This window comes from Falco biarmicus, chromosome 2 (assembly GCF_023638135.1).
Source record: "Falco biarmicus isolate bFalBia1 chromosome 2, bFalBia1.pri, whole genome shotgun sequence".
Taxonomy (NCBI): Eukaryota; Metazoa; Chordata; class Aves; order Falconiformes; family Falconidae; genus Falco; species Falco biarmicus.
Window position 1 is genome coordinate 78237234 of NC_079289.1, and position 23576 is coordinate 78260809.

Here is a 23576-nt window from a genome sequence, read left to right on the forward strand (position 1 = left end):
AGTTAGAGCCAACAAAATCTTCACTGAAAATTAAGCTAGACAAACCTGCACCATGCAGAATTTCTTTGCTTGCCGGACAGAGTGTCAGCTGGGAACTGTGGGGATTCATACTTTGTTTTTACTCATAAGGTGTCTGCAAAACACCTTGCAAGAGAAAGAGTTCATAAAGACAGAAAATGTGCTTGCCACAACACCTAGGTATAAGTCTTTTTATAAAATCCCCACAGATTTACTTTTAGTTTTAAAAACTTGCTAGATTTTAGTAGCTGTTAAAAGTAAATATTCCTCACATGCACTCTCATGCAGTTCATAGAGAAGTGGAACACAAAAAAATCTATAAGGGCAGGTGCTAAATCACCTTTTCTGCTGAATCCACCATTGCAGAGCATCTCCTCACATATGGCACTACAAGGTTATCCCAAATGTGCTTGCTTCCTGCCACTTGGAGAAAAAAAAAACAAAACCAACAACCTGACAGAGCTACGTTGGGTACTCTTAATTCTGGTTTCAGGTTGAATAGTTTTGCACCAGCACTTTCTAAGTAACCAACAAAAGAACTGCGTGTTTCTGACAGCATCCACAGGGTTTCTTGCAAGTGTCCTCCAGGGTTTAAGGGTGGAAATAGCCAGGCACAGTATTTTGTACTTGCTCACTGTGCTTATTCTGCACAAAAAAATGTATTTTTCAATCCAATTTGGAAGCCAGCTAAGTGGAGCAGCACAAAGGCATTCTTTGTGACCTACAAGAATGTTACTCAGGCCAGCAGGGAATAGCTAACCCACCTCACAACCTACTTTTATTTCACATCAACTGTCTCAAACCCTAGTTTTATAGGATGGTGTCTGCTAAGGTTTTCTCTACTGTACTCTCACCTTTCTATACTGGATGCCTCTGTTCTCATATAATCTTTCAACTACAACCATTCTACCTGCAGTTTTTTTGTGTTTTTTTTCTTCTTAAGTGAGAAAAAGAACATTCATCTGTTCAGTAATCAAACTGCTGCCTTTAGTGATTGTGACTCTGTTATGTTCATTCCCCCTTTTGTTAATTCCCTATGAAGCAGCAGATTGGCTTTAAAGTCTATAGAGCTGATTGAAGAAAGATGGTTTTCATTTCAGTAGACCATGAAAAGGGATCCAAGTCCAAATCAGACGTAACAGAAGAACTCAAATATATAGTGGTTTTAGTGTATGAAAGCACACAGTAATCCTCTGATTAAAACACAGGGGAAGAACCCATGGCCTTTTCCATAAATGCTTGTGTTAAGAAACTGCCCTCTGAAGGTACATCACCATTGTTACAAAACATTTTCTACTTTAAAGCAATTACCCAGGTAATTATATAACATCCAGGTAAGTACGTAACATCCCATACAAAGAACATTTAAACATTTAGTCATACAACTATTTGGAAAAAAACTCCTCGAGACTATAGCCTGCCATTTAACCTTTGAATTTCTTCCACATACATACTGTTCACGGTCTATGGTGCGCTTCTCTCACTGAAGACATCTCAGGACACCTTGCTATGAAAGCAAAACAAGTGCTTTGCATTTTGATTCCTGCTGGTTAATGGCTTCCCACAGTATTTATTGTATGGCATTCTCAAGTACTTTTGCTCATCAACGATTCTAGGACATCTACCAACAGCATCTCAGTGTTTCCTATAAATTAAGAAGGGTTTACCTCAAAGCTCTCATCTCACCCAGCTAGACAGAGGTGCCCATTTAATGTTGGCTGCTGTTACAAGCAGCAGCTGCCAAAACTTCTAGTCTAAAACATTTAAAGGGAAAAAAATGCAGATCTCATTGCACTGAAAAAATCATTAATCTCTCCTACTTCCATTTCATTCTTAGCTCATTTAGATTTTTCAATGTTTTAGACAGAAAGAAAACAACATTAAAAAAATCAGAATGAACATCTGAACTGGAACAAAATGCCTGCCTTTTAAAAAAATCTTTTTCATTACCTGCAACATTTCAAAGTTTCATTGTACCAACTCTGTTTCTGCTTTCAACATCCTGATCCAGCTTTGCTCTTACAATTCATCTCGTGAATGCCTGACACATCAACAAGTCAGGCTGCAGGTACCTCAGCTTCTTGTTCACCCACCAAATACACAGCTACCAGCCGCATGCCAAATTGTCATTTACAGGGTTTGCTTAGCACTCCTAAGAAACTCTTGCCTGAAGTTGAGGCAGAAACAAACTCCTCCTTTATGGGCCATTAGAGTACTCACCTCAGTCACCCAACTCTCCAACACGGAGGAGAAAGGAAACAGCCATCTCACCATCCTGAGCTTCTCCCGCTCCACGTCCTCGTCACTGAGCCCTGCCCTTCAGCAGGGTAGCTTTGGCCAGGAAAAAGCGCCTGATCTTGTAACGAAAGGTGTAATTGAACTTTTGGCATTGGGTGGGGAGCAACCAAAAGTTTGCAGGGCCAACTTCCAGTATTTTCCTGAATTTTGCCCACTTGACTTCCTAAATGCTTTAATAGTGTTTTTGGCATAGAAATTGTAAAACTACATGTCGTGAGGTTCTTTGTCTGAGGCTGCGGCAATAAAGGGGTCTGCAGGATGGAGCCCAAGATATTTGCTGCCAGTATGAGAAGGCTGGAGTCTAAGGAAGACCTAAATTGTTTGCTAGAGCCATGCAGTAAGATGAGACCTTCACACAGGATCAGGAAAGAGAGGTGCATCATGCACTGGCATCAAGGATGGTCTGATGAAAGAATAAAGCTCTTTTCTACGTTATCTGTCACGCAGTGGGAACACAGAGGTACATGAACAAGGTTCAGGGAGCACATTACTGGATAGGAGGCAGCAACCACTGAAATCAACCTTCAGGACATGAGCTCCAACATCCCCTGCTATAGCGCCTCAGAATACTTGGGCTCCAACCGGAACACGTGGGCTCATGCTTTTGCGCACAGTACCAGTGCTTCTGCTGATGGCACACAGGAAGAACTGGTACATATCAAATCCAGAAGGAACATAATGGGATAGAGAAGTGCTCAGGAAGCAGAGCAGGGTGTCAAGTTTTCATGCTGGATTTTCAAGATTGAAAGAATTTCATTACTGCAGAGTCATTGCACTGTATGTGACCACAACAACCACAGGGAAAATTAAAGCAAAATAGCAATATTGCTGTTTGGGGCATTCAAATGTGGAGGGTTTGTAACAAATTAAAATAAAACCCAGATTTCCTGGCTTGGACATTACCTTCTATGTCTGTACAGTTCTGTACTCATACACCTGTGACCTGAACTGCAGACACCGACATGTTACAAGCCAAGAGTTAAGGAGCCTATTTAAAGCGCACCGTGATTCCAGGACTTAAGAATAAGGTCAGGCGCATCACCTTTGAGGAAGGAGAACAAGTCTGCCTACCAAATATATTCTGTAGCATGGCAAAGCAGATTAGACTTGAGAAGAGGCTGTGTCCTATGTTTGGAGGACAACATTCTTCAGCAGAAGACAGCTCAGTGTTATTGGGGTGGGGTGAGGCAGGAGAAGGAAGGCAAGTGGCTTGGACGATTTGAAATCTGGAAAAAGAAAACAACTCCAGTCTAATAGTTCACTCTATCTGGTTCCATTATTTGCATTTAGCCCAATACCTTAAGGAGACAAGCCTTATACAATAATCGCTTTTCAGACACGCAGGCAAGAATGCACTTCTACCCTCAAAGCTTTTGAAGCCATCTGCCACGTTTAACAGTTTTAAGTTTATACGCTCCTACAAATATTACAAAACCCAGCAGCTGTTAGAAACAAAGAAAACCACTGGAGAGCACAGAAGAAAAAAATACTAAACCCAACAACTTAGCATGTTCAAATATGAAAAAAATCTTCAGCCAACGCTCGCATCTTATGAGATACTGGAGCATCGTTAGTTCTGATGCTTCCAGAACTATCTGTTTTAAAGGGGGAATATGAGCTACTTTATACATCAAATTATGGAAAAAGAGAGAAGGAATTTTAAATTAAAATATTTTCTTTCACTGCCCTATAGTACTTACTGTGTACTGGAAAAGGTTGACATTTATACAGCACAATCCAGCTGACTCTGGTGAGGGAGACTGTTACTGACTACGTGGTGTGCACGTGCCCTGGCCTATACAGTTTCACACCAGAGAGAACTACTATGGCACAAAGCTTGACCTCATCTGTAAAGTGGATCACAGACATGTGCCTGGACACACAGGGCAAAACCACCCGCCTGATGGTATCCAGCAGAAAAAGCGCCACATCCGACAAACATTTCCATCTACAGAGAGCTATCACACCCTTTGAAGCAAGAATAACACCCTTTGAAGCAAGAATAATTAGCTTTCGGAGCATTCTGCCAGCACACCAGTTTTCAGACTTTCTAATTTCATCTTCCAAGTAGCTTTTATTCAAGGTATTTAAGAGTATTCTTACACCTCAGCATAAAACCAGGTAATAAAAATTGGATTATACCTCAGTGGTAACTGTTTTGAAACACTGCAAACTGCACAAGTTATAAAACCAATACTAGAAGTATATTTACAGTTCCTATAAGAGCCTGCATATGTATCATTAAAGACATTTCTTGTTATGTACTTTACTTATTATGAATCAAACATTCAGTATGCAAGAAAATGGTGCAGCCAACTTGCAACTCTTTCAGAGCAACAGAACTCTCAGCTCAGATCACATATACAAACAGGTTTTAATTAAAATGCTGCACAGAAATGAAAAAAAAAAAACAAAAACCCACAAAAAAACCAACCAGAAGGAACTGTGTGTGTCCTGCACTGCATGCTTCAGTTTGTTCTAGAATACAGCACCACTTAAGGAACAGTTGCTTACTTATCTATAATTATATTATTAGAAATTGAAGTCAGTATCATAACTGATAGGCAACTTGATATCCACATCAAGAATATTTTAATACCATTGAAACTACAATACAGCAAGCAGTTTAAAAATTTCCAAACCCAGAAGCTGTAGCGGGCCTGCTTGAGCCAGGGATTACTTGCTCCAGTGGACACTCACTAAGCTGACCACTTTCAAACCTGAAGGGAACAGTTCTGTTGAAGAAACATGCTGTTCCAAACCACCCACTGGGCACCCAGTGCAAGCCAAGGCTAAACTTTGGCAGAGAACTTTGAAGCTGTTATCCTTTTGTCCCAAAAGGATAAGCTACATAAAATTTAAAGACCTCCATTCAGTGAATTACCTGATAGCAACAAAAATACTATCTTTAGCACCATTTTCTTAAATAAAATGTGAAATTAAAGGGGGTATCTGCAAGTCATAACTGCAAGTCAGTCCTAATAAATACTTTAAATACACTGCTGAAATTGTGATCAACTTTCACAGTTTTTTGAAACACTTTAGATCTTGAACTTTTACTTTTCTCTAAAAATCATACTCTGGCCTAAGAGATCTTGTACTATTCCTACTGTTGCCAGCAATTTGGAGTTTTAAAGTGGATAGAATACATCGGTTTGCCCTGGCAAATCCAGCTGAAGCAGCTTGCGAGCCTACAGCCTGTTTCACCGGCAGAGGTTCCCATCACTCTTAAGAGATCCAACAGCGGAAAATGCTCCTGTGCCTCTGCAGCAACTGCTCCGAGGTCTGAAGCTGAAACTGCCAACTAAGGCAAGCTCTCAGCAAGGCACTGCAAACTGCAAGTGGGAGTTGCTGCGTCTGGACGTGGGCACACCTCTCTTCCTGCCCGACCTGCAGACAACAGCACCCAAAGCACCTGTGATCTACATGGTGAATCCAAGCCACAGCCCTTCCATGCAGTCCAAACCAGCTCCACATTCCTGCCTCCCACTAAAGCAAGCTTAAGATTACTTCCCACTAGTAAGTCTTTTATTTACCATACTTTACTTTTTTTGTACCGACACATACATAAAAACATGTATGTCCACACATACACGTTATCATTCATACACACATACATACAAAATTATATATATTTATGTATGTAAAAAGATGCAGAACTTATTTTCTCCACCACAGACAAATCTTTAAAGAGGATCAAATATTAGGAAAACTTTTGTGTCTCAAAATAAAGTTAACAAAAGGTGTTCTCATTAGACAGACAGAATTACTTAACTGCATTTCCTCTTTTACATATAAAAGGTATACATTTAGATAAGACAATCCCTTCAGGAGAAAAAGAAGTTGCTTTCCATATTCAAGATTTCTTTCCTACAATTGCTCCAGAAGAAAGTCTCCCAAGCCACGCAGAAGAAATAAATGTGTTTGCAGTGATGAATCTGAAAGTAACAAAAATGAGGGCAGAAGTAAAAATCTACTGGAATTTATTCCACTTTGAAGGAAACAACTACAATTCCAAGATGTCCTCTACAGAAGAAACTGGAGCTTACAAAAGTGCAGTCTGCATCATAAATGTCCTCTTTTAGATATAGATATTATTGTGAGTTTCATTGGTTGTCAGTAACTTCTTCAAAATCTTTGAGCTTTCAGATACATCCTAGGAAAAGGAAGAGACAATCAGTATTAGCTACATTGCTGGTAACAAACCAAACCAAAAAGTCTCGCTGTCCTCTATTCCTATTTTTATTACTCTGAATACCAGACTTATTAAAATATTAACTGTGAGCAAAACTCAGGTCTTCCGAAGGCATCCACAGACCTGCTAAAGGCTCCAAAAGAATTTGCAGTTCAGTCTGGGATTTGTTAATTTGTATTCCTCCTCATTTGTGTACGAAAGGAAGAACTTGTGTATTTGCTGCTGTTTTCCTTCAAAATTTGAACATTCACGTACTAGTCTAACACGTAGTAGTAAGTCTAACACATCTGTTAGACTTATTTAGCAGTCCAGTATAAGCTGTAATGAAAACTACATTTGCAATTCCTACATTTAAAGTTGAAATAAATACTGTAGCACACACAAACCTCTTCTATCACTTAAATATAAGTTAAATTGGCAAAACTGAGTGTCTTGAACAAACTATACTTCAATTAAAAACATTTCAGAAATATGCAAAACATTCACTTTAGTAGCTATAACACCAAGATTTCACAGCTGCTTGTTTAGTGCAAAACTGTTACGAGCCATTTTTAGAAATTCAGTCTTTTAATTCCAGAAAAGTTACAGGTCAAAATAAATTTCTTAAGAACCTTTCACATAAAGCATAAGACACGCAAATACAGAGCTACAACACAGCCATCTTCCACACGAATGCAGAATGAAAAAAAAAATAAATAAAAAAAAAAATAGAAGTTTTAACATGAGACACCCTCGAAGGAAACTGCAGCTTAAACAATCATAAGGAATCACTCCTTAATACATTAGTAGCACAAGAGCCTGAAAAGTCAAATGAAATTTTGAGGGAACCTGTAGATTCATTATTTCTAAGCAACTTACAAACAGATGTTACATAAGGTGCTATACCAGAAATCAGTGTCCGCTACCATTAAAGTCTGTATTTTTCTGCCTTTTAAGGTGCCCTCATAGGGGCACACCAACAGCAGAATGCAAGAGATGAAAGATAGACAAAACCACAACAAACCTCCCATTAATTCTTAAGTATGAAATTTTACCTTGACTAAACTCTTCAGCATTTTAGAAGAAAGCAGAGGCTTGAACGCTTCAATTGTAATTGTGTCCAGTTTGATAATGTCAGTGTAACACTGATACAACACTGCAGGAATGTGCCATACTTGACAATAACTCAAAACTAAATAAAAGTCAAAAGAAAATGTGTGTTACATTCAGCAGAGAAGGAATCTCAGTTCTGTGTATAAAATCACATGTGTTCTGGTCAGAACTTCAAAAGCACAAAAGTTTATATGTTAACTGCTCAGGATCCTTACTGCTAGACCATCCATTCCTCATTCCCCAGGTACACAGGAAAACAAACCACCGAAAATTAGAAAGATGCACTTGGTGTTTGCTCCTGGAAAATACCTTAACTGGAAACTGTGTATGACTGGTAAACAAAAATAATACTAGCTTCTGTAAAACAAAAACAAAACACCCTCAAAAAACAACTGAACATAAAAACTCAAAACAAGATAAAAGTTTTTTGAGAAAAATCATCCACTTCTAGCTCCTGCCGTACAAATTTTTCCTCATGATGCTACCACTAATTTGGTACTGCGAAACAAAAAGCCTGGGCTTTCTTACATTACATAATAAAACTGAATCTAACTTTTACATGAGGGAGACCAGTAGCCCTGTGAAACCTACTTTACCTGTAATATGCAGAAAGGACTTTTATGAGCCTCAGCCTGGATGCTCAGATGAAAATAACTTAATAAAACATACTCGGTTCCTAAGTAAAATGCCCCAATACCCCAATCTACAATACCCCCAATATACAATACAATACAAAAGGCCATACTGAAGAATTTGCCAGCACTTATGTGCCATGCAACACTTAAAAGGATTTGTGGGTATTTTTGAAATTTGTCCCTGTTTTACAAGGCAACATGTAAGATGTGAAACAGTTAGGAATTAAGTTTCCAAAAAGTTAACTTATTAGCCAGTTCACACAACTAAATAAAAATTCTCATTTTTAATGGGATGCCCTTCAAAGTGAATTTTGTGTTGCCACCAGCAGCCTTGTAAATAACTGGAATTTCAAAATACCAGCAGCAGGAAGATCTCGCACAATGTTAGGTTGTTCCAGCAGTGGGCAGCAGATCTGCTCTTTGAATTCTTTTGTCTTCAAGGCTTTCAGAAATGGAGATGGAAGTGTTAAAGTGGATTCCTGAGTTTTATAATCAGCTACAGGACACGTTGAAAGAATGGTTACTTGCAGGCCCTCCTTTTGCATACAGCCCAAAACCTGAAATAAAAATGTTAATACATAAGCAAAATTTATCTTCTCACGGTAACAGCATAAAACCACAAAGAGTCACTTCTATTTAAGTGCAAATGGCAGTTTAATTAAGGTTTGCAGGACTAACTAAAATTTGAACAGCAACCTTCAGCCAGAAATTCCACACGCATTGCTCTTGGGGCACAAATAAAAACCCCAAAAGAACAGCTAACATATTTACCAATTTTTTTTTACCGTATTTACCATATTACCATATTTTCTGGAGAGGCTTTAGGTTTTCAGCACTTTCTATTCACCTGCAAATATATTAAGATTTACCATTTTTACTAGTGGTGATCACAGAAAGGAAAAGGACTCCAAATAAAACCAGGCTGCTTATGACAGGAAGGCAGCTTGCTAAGCTACAAGACATTTGAAATTGAAATCGTGCTCCCCAGACGTTCTACGGTACTTAAAAATTTGAGTCTTCATTGTAAATACTGAGATTTTATTATATTCAGTTGAATTGAGAAAGAGAACCCTAATTTTTCTACAGTCTTCCTCAAATTCAAGGAAGAAAGTTTCAAAAACACTGTACAAAACACACTTTTGGATTCATTATATGCCATCACAAAACACCAATATGCTGCACAGCGTTCCATTATTTTTAAATAACGTATGTCAAAATAAGCAGAAGCATGATAAACCTGCGCCTTCTGTTTCACTGTCCTCTTCGGATTTATGACCAGGAAGGCAATAGGGAATTTGGTAACCACAACATAAATTTGCCTGTTTCTGTACATGGTACCAATCACAGAAGGGAGGCTGACTGTTCCCTCACATCAGTGTGCTACCACTGTAATACAGAACCGATAAAACTTTTCAGAAGCACAAACACTTTTAATTGACTTTGTTGGAAACACTGACTGATATGCACGACTGCAAAACTTATTCTGTATGTTCTCATTTTGTCAGTGATCACGTACTGAGAAAACACATAACTAAAAATCTGACTCATGGAGACTGTGAAGACACTCAGTGAATCAGAATTTATGGAATACAAAACAAGTCTGTAACTCACACTAAAAGCAAAAGATTACCAGCACAATGTTTCTGCTGTAAATTTAAAAACGACCATGAAGTCTAAAAGAACACTGACGTGGTAAAACTGTACACTCCAACTGTTCATGAACATCTATGTCTGAAATAGCATATAGGCGTGAATAGCTGGAAAAACACAAATGGGGAAGACAGCAAAACCACAGTCAGCTTTCTTTTGTAATCCCGGTTTAAACAAAGTGCAAGAATGTGTGGAATACACAAAACCAAAATCGTTTTGGTCTTAGGGTTTCTGAACTTCAAAGCGAACCATTACCCCGCACCAAAGCAAATTAAACTGTTGAACAAGCCAAGGAACCACAAAAGGCTAGTATTCCACAAACTCGGGTCTGAAAACCCTGTATTGTTCAGTGAAGTTACTCTCATTTTCCATCCTCTTTGCCTTCCCATTATCTCTCCAGCTCCCTCACACTGAGATAGTTCTCCCTCGGAACCAGGTAACCCTTCTCATGTGCTGGCTGGCCCAGCTGGCAGGCCAGACTGAGGGATCACTCAGCTCCAGCTGAGGACTTGCTCTCAGCGGACGCACCACTTTTTACCTCACTCTGTATCTCTAGCCACAGCCTTACACAAATTCAGTGTAACATAATAGCTTTAGAATCTCTGCTTGTTCATCAGATCAGCCAAGATTTACAGGAAGCTCGTTAGCAGGCAGACAGCAGGACAAATTAAGCCATACCTCCTTGAGGCTACACAGTGACCCAAATCCATAAAGAAAATCAACAGCCAGAACATACCCCCCACTGGCTTTATCTTATCAAAATCAACATGATGATACCTCGAGGGACCTGAATGACGCAGCAGCATTTCTGTACCTGAATGATGCTGGGGTAAGGCACTTGGCATATTAAGTCTATGAACAAATGGGACAGATACTGCTTTGGAGGCACCTTCCTTTAGAGTTCCTCCTTGTGAAAGGCACAGAACACACCCATTAGTGAGTTTCACAACATGTTTGTCTGATGATCCTCTGGCAGCCGTACAAATGCAGTTATGTTAGTATTTTTTAAGGAAGGATACTATCAGAGCTGAGATGCAGCTGAAATAAGCCATAGAAAATTTAATCCAAACAGCAAAAAGGTTTGGAAAGGGCAACAAAATTGAAACCGTCCAAAAGAAGTAACTGCACAAAGTTCGTAAGTGCAGATACAACTGCTAGCATCTAGAAAGGAGTTTCATAGAATCTGCAGATAGTAAATTTGTTCATTTGTTGAATACTTAAGAAAAGAAACCCACAGGGAAAACAGTTATTTACTATGCTGTCATGTTTTGGAGTATCGGAGAGGAAGAGGCACTTAACATTAAGTTGAAGACCGCCACCCAAGATCTGATTACTCTGATTTGCTGCCTTGCCAGTTTTACCTTTTCAAGCCACTGGAATTGCTGATCCTCAGCAACGTAGCAACTACACTGGCACAACAAAACCTTAAAAAAAAAAAGTTGCATAAGCAATTGGTTTGAAGAACACAACAACAGCTCATAATCACATGTAAAGATAATGTGACTGCAGCCAAAAACAACTTCAGTTTTCTTGGGCTGCTTCAACTCTACTTCATACAAGAATTTTTCATTCACAACTCATGTGAAGCAGTCAGGTTGTCATACACCTTCTTTGTACTGAACTTCACATGCAAGAACTTCAAAATAAGTTTTAGATCCTTCATTCAGAATACAACAGCCTTAATGTTTTGTTTACCCTGGGCAGGGGGTGGACAAAGGCTGCTCTCTTTTTCAGAAAACTGAAATATAAAGGAATGCATGCTAAGTCACTTACTGTCGGATCCGATATTAATTGGTAGAACAAACAGAAAGAATCTGTTGGGAGGACATTTGTTGTGTTGGATGTTCGACACCACTCATTCCACAGCTTCACAACTCCAACTACTTCCCAACATACAGAATCCAGAATAAAAGATGACAGAAAAGCTGCAAAAAACAATACATACTCTTAATTTATAAAGGATAAAATCTCTGTTCTACAATACTCAAACTGAATTAGATAATTTCTTTGCAATCTCAAGTTAAAAAAAAAGCAGTAACTTATTTTTAATTGACATATATTTATTGACCAAATCCAGCAAAGATCAAGAATGTGAGTAACCTCATAGTATCAAGACTTAAAAGAGCGGTTTGAACTGTAGAGATCCCTAACATCAAAACCATGTATTCTTAGGACTTATATCACTACAGTCAACTTTTATTCCTTTAGTATACCCTAAGGATCTAAAAATTAAGTCTCTAATACTTGTTGACATATCAGATAAAACAGATTTCTCAAGAAAAAAATTTTAAAAAAATTACTGAACCAGCAAGGCAAAACTATTACACTGATTTTAGGAGGAAGAGACAAGATAACACATGACTTAGTGGCAAAAAGAGATCCTAAATCAAATGTTCATAAATCAAATTCCTGTCAAAAGCTACTGTTGAGCAGAAGACAGATCTAAAATATCTGTAAGTATTTTTCAAAGAAAAACTCTGAACAAAGAAAAAACAAGTTAGCAAAGTTAACTTAGTCTCTAAATGTCATCTAGATGTGACTTAAATGTAAGAAAGACTTTCTTTATATCCACAGGGAAACAGCTATTAAAAAACTCAAGACCTTGGTAAGTGTGTGCAGGAAGGGGAGAGGGTGTTTCGAGACTAGGCCTAATGACAATCACCTCAAAAGAGGCCATTTGGAACAAGTGGGGAATGAGAATGTCAAAAAGGGACTGATTCATCAAGAAAAAAAAAATTTAAAAAGTCACTTCATTAGAAATTAAAGAAATTACAGCTTATCGACCCATAATTTTACATCTTTGGCAGATCCCTGTTTCAAAACACTAGACTGCACTGAGCAGCTTGCTACCATTAAAAGGAAACTTTTGCCAATTAACAAACAGCCCAGATGAGTCTACCAATCAAGAGTCAAATAAAGAAAATGGAAGGTTGCCCCAACTAAAATCCAAAACCAAAACATACTTTGCTTCTGCCTTTCCATTAAAAATATATCATTTTACCACGACCTGACAAAGGGAATAAGCAGCTGTAACAAAAAGCTTATTTCCCACATACAGACTAACTTTAGCTTTCTCTGGACGGCTCAGCTGCCTCGGGGTTAAAACTCCACTCCCTAAAAGAAGGGCTGGACACGGGCTAAGGACCATTCTTCCAGCAGAGACCAACGTTAAAAAGGCTGTGGCAAAGGGGGTGCCCTGGCAACACTTACACTTTCTTCCAACCTCCTGCCTTCTCAATTTAGCCAGCAGCAGAAGAACAACAGTATTTCAGACCCCCAGACGGTTTGGTTTTGCAGGCCGCACCACCTACCTGCAGCGTTATGTCCTATCGCTACTATAAATTGAGAGCACGCAAACGGCTGGTCGGCAGAGCTTCCCGCAGGCGCGCCCGGCTTCAGGGTCCAGAGGACGTCGATCTCCCTGACAAAAGAGGCGGCGGGAAGTGGAGCAGCGGCCCCGCTACCTCACCCGGCCCGGCCCCGGCCCCCCCCGAGGTCCGTCGCGGGGGCCGCCGCGCCGCGGCAGCCAGGAGGCCGGCCGCTACCTTTTCTTCTCCAGCTCCCTGCGGATCTCCCGGTCCTCGGGCGTCTCCTCGCAGGCCTCCTCCGCCGACTCCTCGTCGTCCACGCCGGCGCGGGACGGCGCCACCACCACCTCCCCGAAGAAGGTCGCCATCGCCGCCGCCCCGCAGCGCACCGCGCCTGCGCGCCGAGACGCTCTGGTGCGCCGGTACCACCGAGTGCCGCTACACCCCGGTGCCGCTCTGGCCCCGCGGACCATAGAGCGGGCCGCCGGAGGCCTCCCCGCTGCCTGCCGCGCCGCGGCCGCTTCTGTGGCCGGGCCCCGGCGAAGGGCCGGCCGGCGGCAGCGAGGAGCCGCTGAGGCCCCCGTCCCCCCGCACGGCTCCTCCCGGCCTCAGGGCAGGCCTCGCCCGCCGCCGAGCCGGGCACCGGCAGGAGGGGCAGCGGGGCGGAGGCGGCCCCCGGCAGGCAGGGCACAGCCCGGCCCCCGCTCGGTGTGTGACACGGGAAGGCACGTACCCGGCCCAAGTGACACGGGAAGGCACATACCCGGCCCAACACACCCGGCCCGTGCAAGGAAGAGCGCAGTGACGGTGCAGTTTCATGTACAGCTTTACTTTGGGCCGCTTCCACAGGTACACTGTAGAAGTCGTGAGGAAGCTGATGCCCCTGCGCTCCCGTTGGCCCAGTCCCTATCCCAGATTCAGGTCCTGCTTTAAAACAAAACCACCCCTCCCAAAAAAAACCCAGCTTATAAATGCATCGCCTTAAGCAGCTTTAAATAAACTTTTACAGGTCCACTGCGTCACTTTACTTCCCTGAGTACAGCTAGACCAAACAAAGAATACCAACTGATTAAAATTACCAGGAAGACTGAAGAACTGTTTTCTGCAAGGCTTAAGAGAGCCATTTCCACCAAACATGCTCATTTTAATAAACTAAATAATAATAATTCAAAATCTTAGAGGGTTAAAATGTCCCTTTCCAGTTTAATAATTTCTCCTCCTGCTGGCTCTTTGGAACCTGGCTGTATGTATAAAATTGGGGAATACAAACCAGCACTCTCTCTGCTTAGAAAATGAAGTGCCGCAGTCCCTAGGCCAGCAGTGCCCTCCCAGCTATGTAAGTACAGGGACCAGAGCCTTCTCCCAGCTTTCAGGGATCACCACGAACGCACAGCACATGAATGCGGTATGACAGAGAATACAGCATCTGAAAAAGGGCAAGAACAAACCCCTCCTTTTTAAATCTAAGCCTGAATTAGAAATACAAACACACCAGCCCCGCTTCAGCAGTTTATACTTGAGATTTAAAAAAAAAAATATCTGACATTCACTTAAGAACTATTATATCAGTATTTATTCCTGTACTGGAGGTTATACTCCATTAAACACTGATCATAAGCAGCTGCTGAACAATGCATTCAATTTATGGGTAATACAAAAATACCACTTGACTTACTCTCTTTTTAACAAAGTTGCCCCTAAAAGGTAAGATACACAAAGCCACCTCAAAGTTTCATCACTAAACACAACTGTGTTCATATTTTAGAAATCGACTTAAAGAAATCAGATAAAACCTATCTTAAATTTACAAAATTCTACTGTATCACATTAAGGACTATGTTCTAAATAAAATTCCTGGGGCAAGAATTACATAAACTAGGTTATTTTTGGACTTCATACAGAAGTTTTAAAAGAAAATTTAAAAGAAAAATTCTTTCTCTATACTGAGATAACATTCTAGATACCAAAATGATGTGATGGTAAATACACCTTTTGGCAAATAATGAGAGCAATGTTGCTGGAGAAGCAGTTCTCACTGACTGCTTGGTAAGGGGACTCCCTTTCTTGTTACTTCACTTCCACTTGCACAAGCAGTTCTGGCATTCATGACTGTTGATTATGCAGCTGCACTAACTTCCCCCACCCCCCCCCCTCCCCAAAAACCTACCAGTCCAATCTGCTGGAAGACTGATTCACAAATTGGCTATTTCAGTTAAAATGAGCTGGGTTGGGATAAATCCAATATTCTAACATACCTCCTACTGAACAATGAGATCAGGAGTCACTAAGTCTTACTAAGGGGAAAGAAGGAAGCCAGCAGAGGGAGGAAACCTGCAGCAGAGAGTGGGAAAGGCACAGAGAGCATGAGCACCTGGTGCTGGACTGAAGGCAGCAATCATGGGATTTCTGCCACAACAGCTCCAGGGAAAAGCAAGGTCAGAGTTTGGAGGTGCCGTGTGTTCTCGTAGTTGATATGTGGTCAAGCAAGAATGTACACATTTTTCCTAAAGAAATTTTCTTCGATCTTCTATGCAAGAATTACTTCCTGTCAACAACAGCCACCTCAAACACTTCGAAAATAGAAGATATACTGCAAAAATCAGAAACTGATATGCTTTAATCAATGAGAAGTCTACCATTAAAGCACTTAAAAGTTTAAATATGGAAGAACAACAGAAATGTAGCAAAAAGGTCTGGAATGTAAGAATCCTGCACCTTAAGCTTTTCACGCATAAAGAAAACAGAACAAGTGTTTTGTTTGTTTTTCTATTTTATAAAGAAAACACACAAAAACCCTTAGGCCCAAGAGTTCACCTGCATTCATATGCTTAAGTTTACAGTATAGAAGTCACATTGATGATGATAGTACTACCTGTCAGCATAAACCCTATCTCCACCAGCACCAATATGCCTTTTTAATTGGCAAATAGACTCTGTCACCGGTAACTGGTTCTAGTCACGTTATCAATAATGGAAGTACAGAACCTTTAACATCTGTATTAATACAAGTTGTAAAGTTATTGGCCCTGTGACCATTCATTACTCCTTTGATGCAATGCTAGCATCCACCAGATTTTTATAGTGTATAGTATTATTTATAAGCCTGTTACTATTGTATATGATTTCATACAGCGTTAGAGATGTTTGAAATCTGTTCTTGAATGTTGTATGACCTAGGTAGTATTCCATTGCAGCACCCATAACAATAATACTCAACATACTGCCATTAATCTGTTGCGCAGTGCTTTAACATTTTTTTTAACTCTTGTTATATGTAATAAAATACCAGTAAAGACAAAAAATTGCCCCTATAATGAGGCACATTTTGGCATCTGTGCTAAATGCTGCTACATGGGCAGGCAAGTGCAAGTCAAAATATGAAAAGGAGAAAGTCATCATCTAATCACATTCATAACTTTTTCATAGAAAAATATAAATATATTCCCTGAAATGTAGGACAAAGAAAAGCCAGTATCCATCATGAGTTCTAGTGCTATTACCATAAAAAAAAAAAAAAAAAAGTGGACTGGCTTTTCCTTTTAAGGTTACGTTTTGCAATCTGCATCATCTAAACCTCTGTCGTCATCATCATCATCATCATCACAATCATCGTATCTCACAGTCCGTCTACCACCATTCCGAGTTCTTATCTTAGAACGCCGATTAGCTCTTCTGTATTGGGTGTAATCCAAATCTTCAGAGTCATTTTCTTTATTAGGTTTCCAACGTTTCCTTCGCTGGGGTCTTCTAGAAGGCTTACGTAAACTGGAATTGGTAATTTCTTTTCTAATCATTTCTGATTTCCTTTTCCTCTTTCTTGTTTCTGTGGCATCACTATAGATACTGTTATCAGTTCCAGATTTTGAATCAGAGGAAAAATTGAAACTGGCTTTTGAACTTCCTGCAGTCCCAGGTGCTTCCACATTCTCTGATTCTGAGCTTTTTTCATCCTTCTTCCCCCCTGTTTCAGATTCTGCTGTTTCTTTGAAGTCATCCAGTAATTTTGATCTTTTGAAAGAAGCTCTAGATTTTTTATTTGAGACTTCTCTAATATTTTTAGTTTTGTGTTTAGCTAAGTCAGAATCTACCTCCTCTTCGGAGTTGCTTGTACAATGGTTGTGGGCTGAAGTCGACTGACTAGAACTTCCCCAATTTCTCCCATTTTCCATCTTGTGGTTTGTGGAATTCTCTGAAGAGTCATATTTGAGATTTTTAAGAGCTACAGTACAGACTGTTTTGTTTGCCTGCTTGTGGTTAGCATCGTTCCACTTTTGAGTCACTTTTATCTCTGCCTCTGATTCTGTTTTTTCGTTCCCTGACTCACTAATGTATTTTCTTTTAGGAGCAGATGATTCAGGGCAGGAAAGTTTTTTTCTGCCAGGAAACTGTTCTTTCTCATTTTCAGACTTTAAGCAAGCATCTGCCTCCGAACTGTCAATCAGTTTCTTCCGGGATGCTGCAGAAACATTGCCATGAAACTGTCTTCTGTTCTTCTTTACTGTGTAAACACTTTCTGAGCTTGATAATTCTTCCTTTATATCACTCATTATCTTAATCTTATTAGCTGCCAAAGTGGCACATCTGCGTGGATTTTTCTTCTCAGCCACATTAGACAGATTTATATGTTTCTTGTAGTTAATGATGCACGTCCTGCTCCTGAGCACTTTTGCACTTTGTCCAGTCTCCTCAGATAGTGATTCTACAAAATAAAGATGTAAAAGCTCTTTTTAGTAATTTACATTCCTGAAATAATTAAGCAGAAGCTCTACTACATTTAATAAAACACACAAAAGCATTTTTATTTAAATTGCAACTGTTATGTCCAATTTACCTTAAGCCTTTTTTAAAAGCACAATCAGCCAGTCCTAAGCATACTGTTAACTCTCAGGATTACTCTTGTGCTTTGAGATAATGAACCGGTTTAAAAGTAACGTTCTTTAGCAATACTCCAGTTAGAATACTCGAATTAGCTTAGAAATTAAGTATTACCTAACTTAGCAAACAAATGCTTTCATATTACTAATACTTCTATCATTAAAGCTGTAATTTTCTTACTAGAACTCTCAAAATTAATTACTATACATTTTAGACCTTTTGTTTCTAAAAAAAAAAGGTTACAGTATTTTATGTAGACATAAGCCACAGATGGATTTCACAATTTTAGTATTGTTTCACATGTGTACAGAACATTTAAACTGTTCAGTTCCTCAGAAACTTAAACAGTAAGATTGCTTGTAACAGTGAATCTTCCGTTCAGTATTTTTATTTTTAATATAGCCCTTGTTGTTATGTTGGGTTTTAAAAAAAATACGCACTCTGTAATAATGTGATGCTATGAAGATCAATGATTTCAACTTTCATCTCCCAAATAAAACAGATTTACTCGTAAGTATAAAGCAGAAACTCTCGAAGTTTTTTGCATAGACTTGATAAAAAACAATAAAATTCTGCTATTTTTGCAGAAATGTGTTTTGCAAAGTTAGTTTTCCCAAGATTGTTGTCCATCTCATATTTCTTTGTAGCTGTTACTGATTTTATGAGCGAAATTGATACATATGTACTCCATTAAAGCCCCTACATTATATCAGGCTATTATCTCCTGATAACAGTCAATTTTGTTCTAGCTTAAACTCATTACTTTTGATTATTCTCTACTTGTACTCAGCAAACAGAAAAATCACGGCAGCCACTGTATATTTGCAGAACACTAGGCAACTAAGTGGTTTTTTTAAGCAGAAATTTAGGGAAACAAGAGGAGTTTAGAGAGGGCACGCTCTTTTGTCTTCCTTTACAGAGGGATGAAACAAGCTTGTCTTACTAACTTTGTTTCAATTATCTGAACTGCTAATGGCCAAATGCCTTCTGAGAATGACAGCCACCCAGACAGGAACAGTAGCACGAGACTTAACACCAAGTAAGGTTCAGTTCTTTGCTCCTTCTGACCAGCTCAACCAGAAGTGTTAACACTGCAAGTCACTTGTACTCTCTTTTTCACAAGTTCCTCACTTTTGAGGTAAGGACAGGGCAACATTTTCCCTAAACTCTGACAAGAATAAATGCACTGAAGATGTATTTAGAAAAGTAAAAAAAAAGTTATGGGAAACAAAGTCAACGTCCAGCTTGAGTGCCAATATTAAAAAATCTCCTCAGATACCAAATCTGATCGTTATTTCAATGTAAATCTTTTTATGTGCAACTCATGTATATTCCTATTTTTACATTTCCAAAGGATAATTAATTTACCGTCTTTTCTAATAGTTTCCAGAAATTATACATGAACACTACTACTGTTACTATTTGTACTGTCTGATTTTATGGCCAATTTGTAACACATTTCTGCTAAATACCACCACATAATGCTGTATAAAAGGTGAACTAATTTACAGATAAAAAAAATGAAGAGCTAAAGCTTAAATTATATACTGTACTACAATACTATCAAGTAGACGTGCACACAACATACGGCTGCCACTCATAGCTGTTAGGAGGTAACCCTGAACAGGCAGGAGCAAAGAGCTTTAACCATGGTAAATTACACCTGAAACAGGAAAATATTGTACATAAATGTAATGATACATCTTAACATACTAGTAGTGGCAAACAGCAGCATACTGGTACGAAGAGACATTTTGACCAGTTAGTGTGGAAACGTATAACCCAACCCCAGGATTAAAATTCCCCTGCATCTGCTTTGAGCTACACTGGCATTCTAGAAGGGCAGTTTGGAAAGGAGGAAAAGACTGCTCAGGCTTAATGATGAGTACTAATAAATCTCCTTTTGCCTTCTGAAGAAATAAATGTTTAAATCTTAAAGACATCACCTGGAACTATTCCAAGAAAAGCAGTTAAAAAAAATGCATAGAATTATTTTAGCCAGTTTTTCACAGTTAGATGCTTAGCTGTTTGCAGATGCATGTTTTTAGAATAAAAAAAACCCAACTTTATCATAATAAACAGATCACGTGTATTTTCAAAGTTTCAGCAGCTAACTCATAAGATGGAATGCAAGACTAAAGGATAAAGGAATCCAGCCTTTCTGCAACACAGCACCAGAATATTAAAACTACATTTTCTATGCAAAAGCTTAAATTAGGTGCAAATCTGTATATAACTAATCTTATTTTTTAATAAAAGCTTTAATTAAAGCTTAATGAAACTCCACAACGAACATCCTGAATTAAATGCTGCAAAGGTACAAACAGATTGCACAGGCAGGAAGGAGAGGATGAAAAAACTCTACTACCCGCAAGAACTGGGAGAACATTTAGAAGAAAGGCACCACGATATGAAGGCCTTGTCCATCAAGTTTACCATTGTGACAAGCAGTCCTGGAGTTCATGCCATGAAACACTAATCCTGGAAGTCCAGGCTGCAATAGTGGGTAGGAATATCCAGCCATACCTACAAGTCAGGTAATCTGCAGGGTGCACTACAGTCCGCAAAGTATTTTCCAACCCCTACTGGCCAGTTATGCAATTTATGTGAAAACTCTGCCTTTTTTTAAAAAAAATAATTATAAAACCATGCCATGTATATACATCTATATCATGTAAAATATAGAATATAAATATACATTGCAGTGCTATATATACACTATGTATTATACATTACAATATACTATATTTTATGTGGTGTATATGTATTATATATTTAAAAAATAACCAAACTTCCACATAAACTGCTCAGCTGGTTAACTGCATAGTATACATAGTATATAGACAGTTATACATAGAGAGAATATATGTTTATTTTTAAATACATATTTATATAATATCTATGTGCCTATATGTATGTATGTAAATAAAAGCAGGCACATACTCCAGCAGTACCTAACAATAACTTTTAGAAGTAAAAGCCAGTTTAGACTCCTATTTACAGTTAACTATCAGCCTCTTTTGAAAGAAGCAATACATGCAGCTGTTCGGCAAACCACAGTAAACTAGGCTGTGCTAACAGCGCATCTGTTGTTGCGCCTGTTGAGGAAAAAACTGAGCTAGAAAGGGCATCTGCTAATTTAAAAATAATTATGTGACTACCTGCAATCATATCCTGAATTAGATTAAAAGATTAGATAAAATGAAATGGAAATATTTTGTTTTACAGTAAACATGCAAAGCTAGCTATCATTTCATGTACCGGGTAACTAATGTTCCAACAAAACAGCAGGGTGGAATAACTCACAATATAAAGAAAACGAAAAGCCCGGAAGTTACTTGCCTAGAAGGAACACTGTATAGGACAACGATATATTCCCCTTTGACAGGAAAGAAGCCTCAGATTTGGCCCTATGTCTTTAAGTATTCTGGTTCTGTACATGCTGGAAAAATAACATTAAGTTTCTCAATAAGTTAACAGCATCCTGAGCCCTCCTGGCAGATGACTCTGCAATGAGACCCAAACAATGCAAGTATTCATTACTGTATTTTATTCTTATTGACTTTTAAAGAGCATATTCCACAGCTTTTCATTTCAGAAATCCAGTGATGCTTACTCTTGCCCCATACTTACCTGAAGGATTTCCTTTAGATGGGGTCTCTTAAGTTTTAAAAGGGCATCAGCTTAAAACTTACGGTAAACCAAAAAAGTTACATTCTGCTGTGCACACATTTCAACATTTGGGTGGTTATACAGGGCAGGGGACATTAAACATTTTGAATTAAGACTGTTCCATAACAAACAACCCCACCTTAAAGCAAAAAGATGGATATTAAACTAAAAACATGTACTGTTTATTTTCTTACTGACTCTCACTAAGGTCTTTGGTAATGTTATTATGATTATTAAGCAAATGCAGCCCTTGGCAACTAACTGATAACACATATTGACACTTGCCTACTACACATGGAAAGAAATGCTCAATTTGCTTTTATGACTGGCAGTTTTATCTAGTGAATGAACACTGATTGCCAAAGAAGCTAATAGCCTAAGTAAAATTAAGAAAAGAAAAAAAAAGAATCAAAAAAGTTTAAGAGACAAAATGTGAGCAAGAGGAGTTTTGCTCCAACTTAGAGCTGGAAAATAAATTAGTATTTCACACCCACGGACATAAAAAGTACAACACAGCAGAAGCTACAGTTTCACCAGAGTATTAAAGAATTGGCAAGAAGAAAAACCAGACTTTCATCAAGCCTTACAACACAACAATATAAACTGAACAGTCATGTTACATTCAAAGGACAAGCTAAAGAGATCAAAAGCTTAGTGTTAGCTACCCAGTGTGGCAGCTTCTATATATTTCATGGGAAATGCTGAAACAGAGCAAGGTCTTAAAAAGATTAGTCAGGATGAGTTTGGTACAATGCTCTGGGTGATGCTGTGCTTGTGTTAATGTGCTCTGAATAATTAGAAAAGATAAGGTGGGCACCTGAAAGAGATAAGGAGACCATGAGTCAGGAAATCGCTGAATTAAGAAAGTTGAAAGGTTTACTCCACCTACATCCCACCTATTATGAACAGGATGATTAGGTGTCAAAATCAAATTATGTATGTAAAGATGTTGTAACCTCATGCGAAAACTGTATAAATTACATGACTTTTCATGGAAAACTTTGGAGCTAGTTTGTCTGGTGTGAATCGGCTAGCTCCCCGGCGTTTCATGACATAAATACCTTTGCTGCTTAAAGACAAAATTAGCCTCTGAGCAGTTACTCTGTACCAGTTTGGCATCACTGTTTACGCAAAAGGTATAAGGAAAAGTGTTTATAATTAACCAGTCTTGTTTTCTCCTTAGAAATGATGTGTTAAACAAGCTTGATAAGGGAAATGTTACCAATTGCCTACTCTAAAAAATAAAAATTTGCACTAGATTAAGTATTTGTACAAACATATTCCTTTTTTATCATATTAGAAGTGTCTTCAAATCTCATAAAGTAATGGTACAAATCCCACCCATTAAAAAAAAACCAACTTAAGTTTTGTATTTGACTCGGAAGTTTTGGCATGTGAAGCACATTCAAGTAAGATTTTCAGTTCCATAAAGCCATTATCCACTCCACACACACACCCCCCCCCCCCCTCCATTTTCTTAAACTTTAGAGACTACGGCAACCTAGTTCTGACAAGTCTAGAGTTAAATAGTCAATTACAGAACTCAGCAGTTCAAGTCTATCTGGGATGCTTTCACATGACTAATGTTGAAACACAGACTGGTTTCAGCTGGGATACAGTTAATTTTCTTCCTAGTAGCTGGTCCAGTGCTGTGCTTTGGATTTAGTGTGACAATAATGCTGATAACACACTGATGGTTTAGTTGTTGCTCAGCAGTGCTTACACTAAGTCTGGGACTGTTCGGTGTCCCATGCTCTGCCAGGAGCAGGTGCACAAGAAGCCGGGAGGAGACACAGCCAGGACAGCTGACCCAAACTAGCCAAAGGGATACTC

The 23576-nt window shown here is 39.0% G+C and overlaps 2 protein-coding genes across 3 annotated transcripts in view; both read right to left on the reverse strand.

Moving 5' to 3' along the window:
- Positions 1-4671: 4671 nt before the first annotated feature.
- Positions 4672-13817, reverse strand: PSMG1 (proteasome assembly chaperone 1). The gene is made up of 7 exons (XM_056328791.1): positions 13434-13817; positions 13200-13309; positions 11662-11813; positions 11250-11312; positions 8597-8795; positions 7546-7682; positions 4672-6472 (listed from the first exon to the last, which is right to left on the reverse strand). Exons 1-7 carry the CDS (start codon positions 13667-13669, stop codon positions 6398-6400), a joined length of 972 nt encoding a protein of 323 aa, XP_056184766.1. The 5' UTR covers positions 13670-13817; the 3' UTR covers positions 4672-6397.
- Positions 13818-15646: 1829 nt separating this feature from the next.
- BRWD1 (bromodomain and WD repeat domain containing 1) overlaps positions 15647-23576 on the reverse strand; it is a 64417-nt gene continuing 56487 nt past the window's right edge. For both annotated transcript variants that reach the window (XM_056328789.1, XM_056328788.1), the window contains exon 41: positions 15647-17895. In XM_056328789.1, coding sequence (XP_056184764.1) covers positions 16742-17895 — 1154 coding nt within the window. In that variant the 3' untranslated portion in view covers positions 15647-16741. The remainder of the gene's footprint in view (positions 17896-23576) is intronic.

What these genes read in the sequence shown, in the direction of transcription:
- PSMG1 (XM_056328791.1), bottom strand. Translation starts at nt 13,669, where the DNA reads ATGGTCCGCGGGGCCAGAGCGGCACCGGGGTGTAGCGGCACTCGGTGG. An exon ending in AGGGAGCTGGAGAAGAAAAG is followed by an intron (nt 13,310 to 13,433) that starts GTAGCGGCCGGC and finishes CTCTTTTGTCAG; the next exon opens with GGAGATCGACGTCCTCTGGA. An exon ending in GATAGGACATAACGCTGCAG is followed by an intron (nt 11,814 to 13,199) that starts GTAGGTGGTGCG and finishes TGTTTTTTGCAG; the next exon opens with CTTTTCTGTCATCTTTTATT.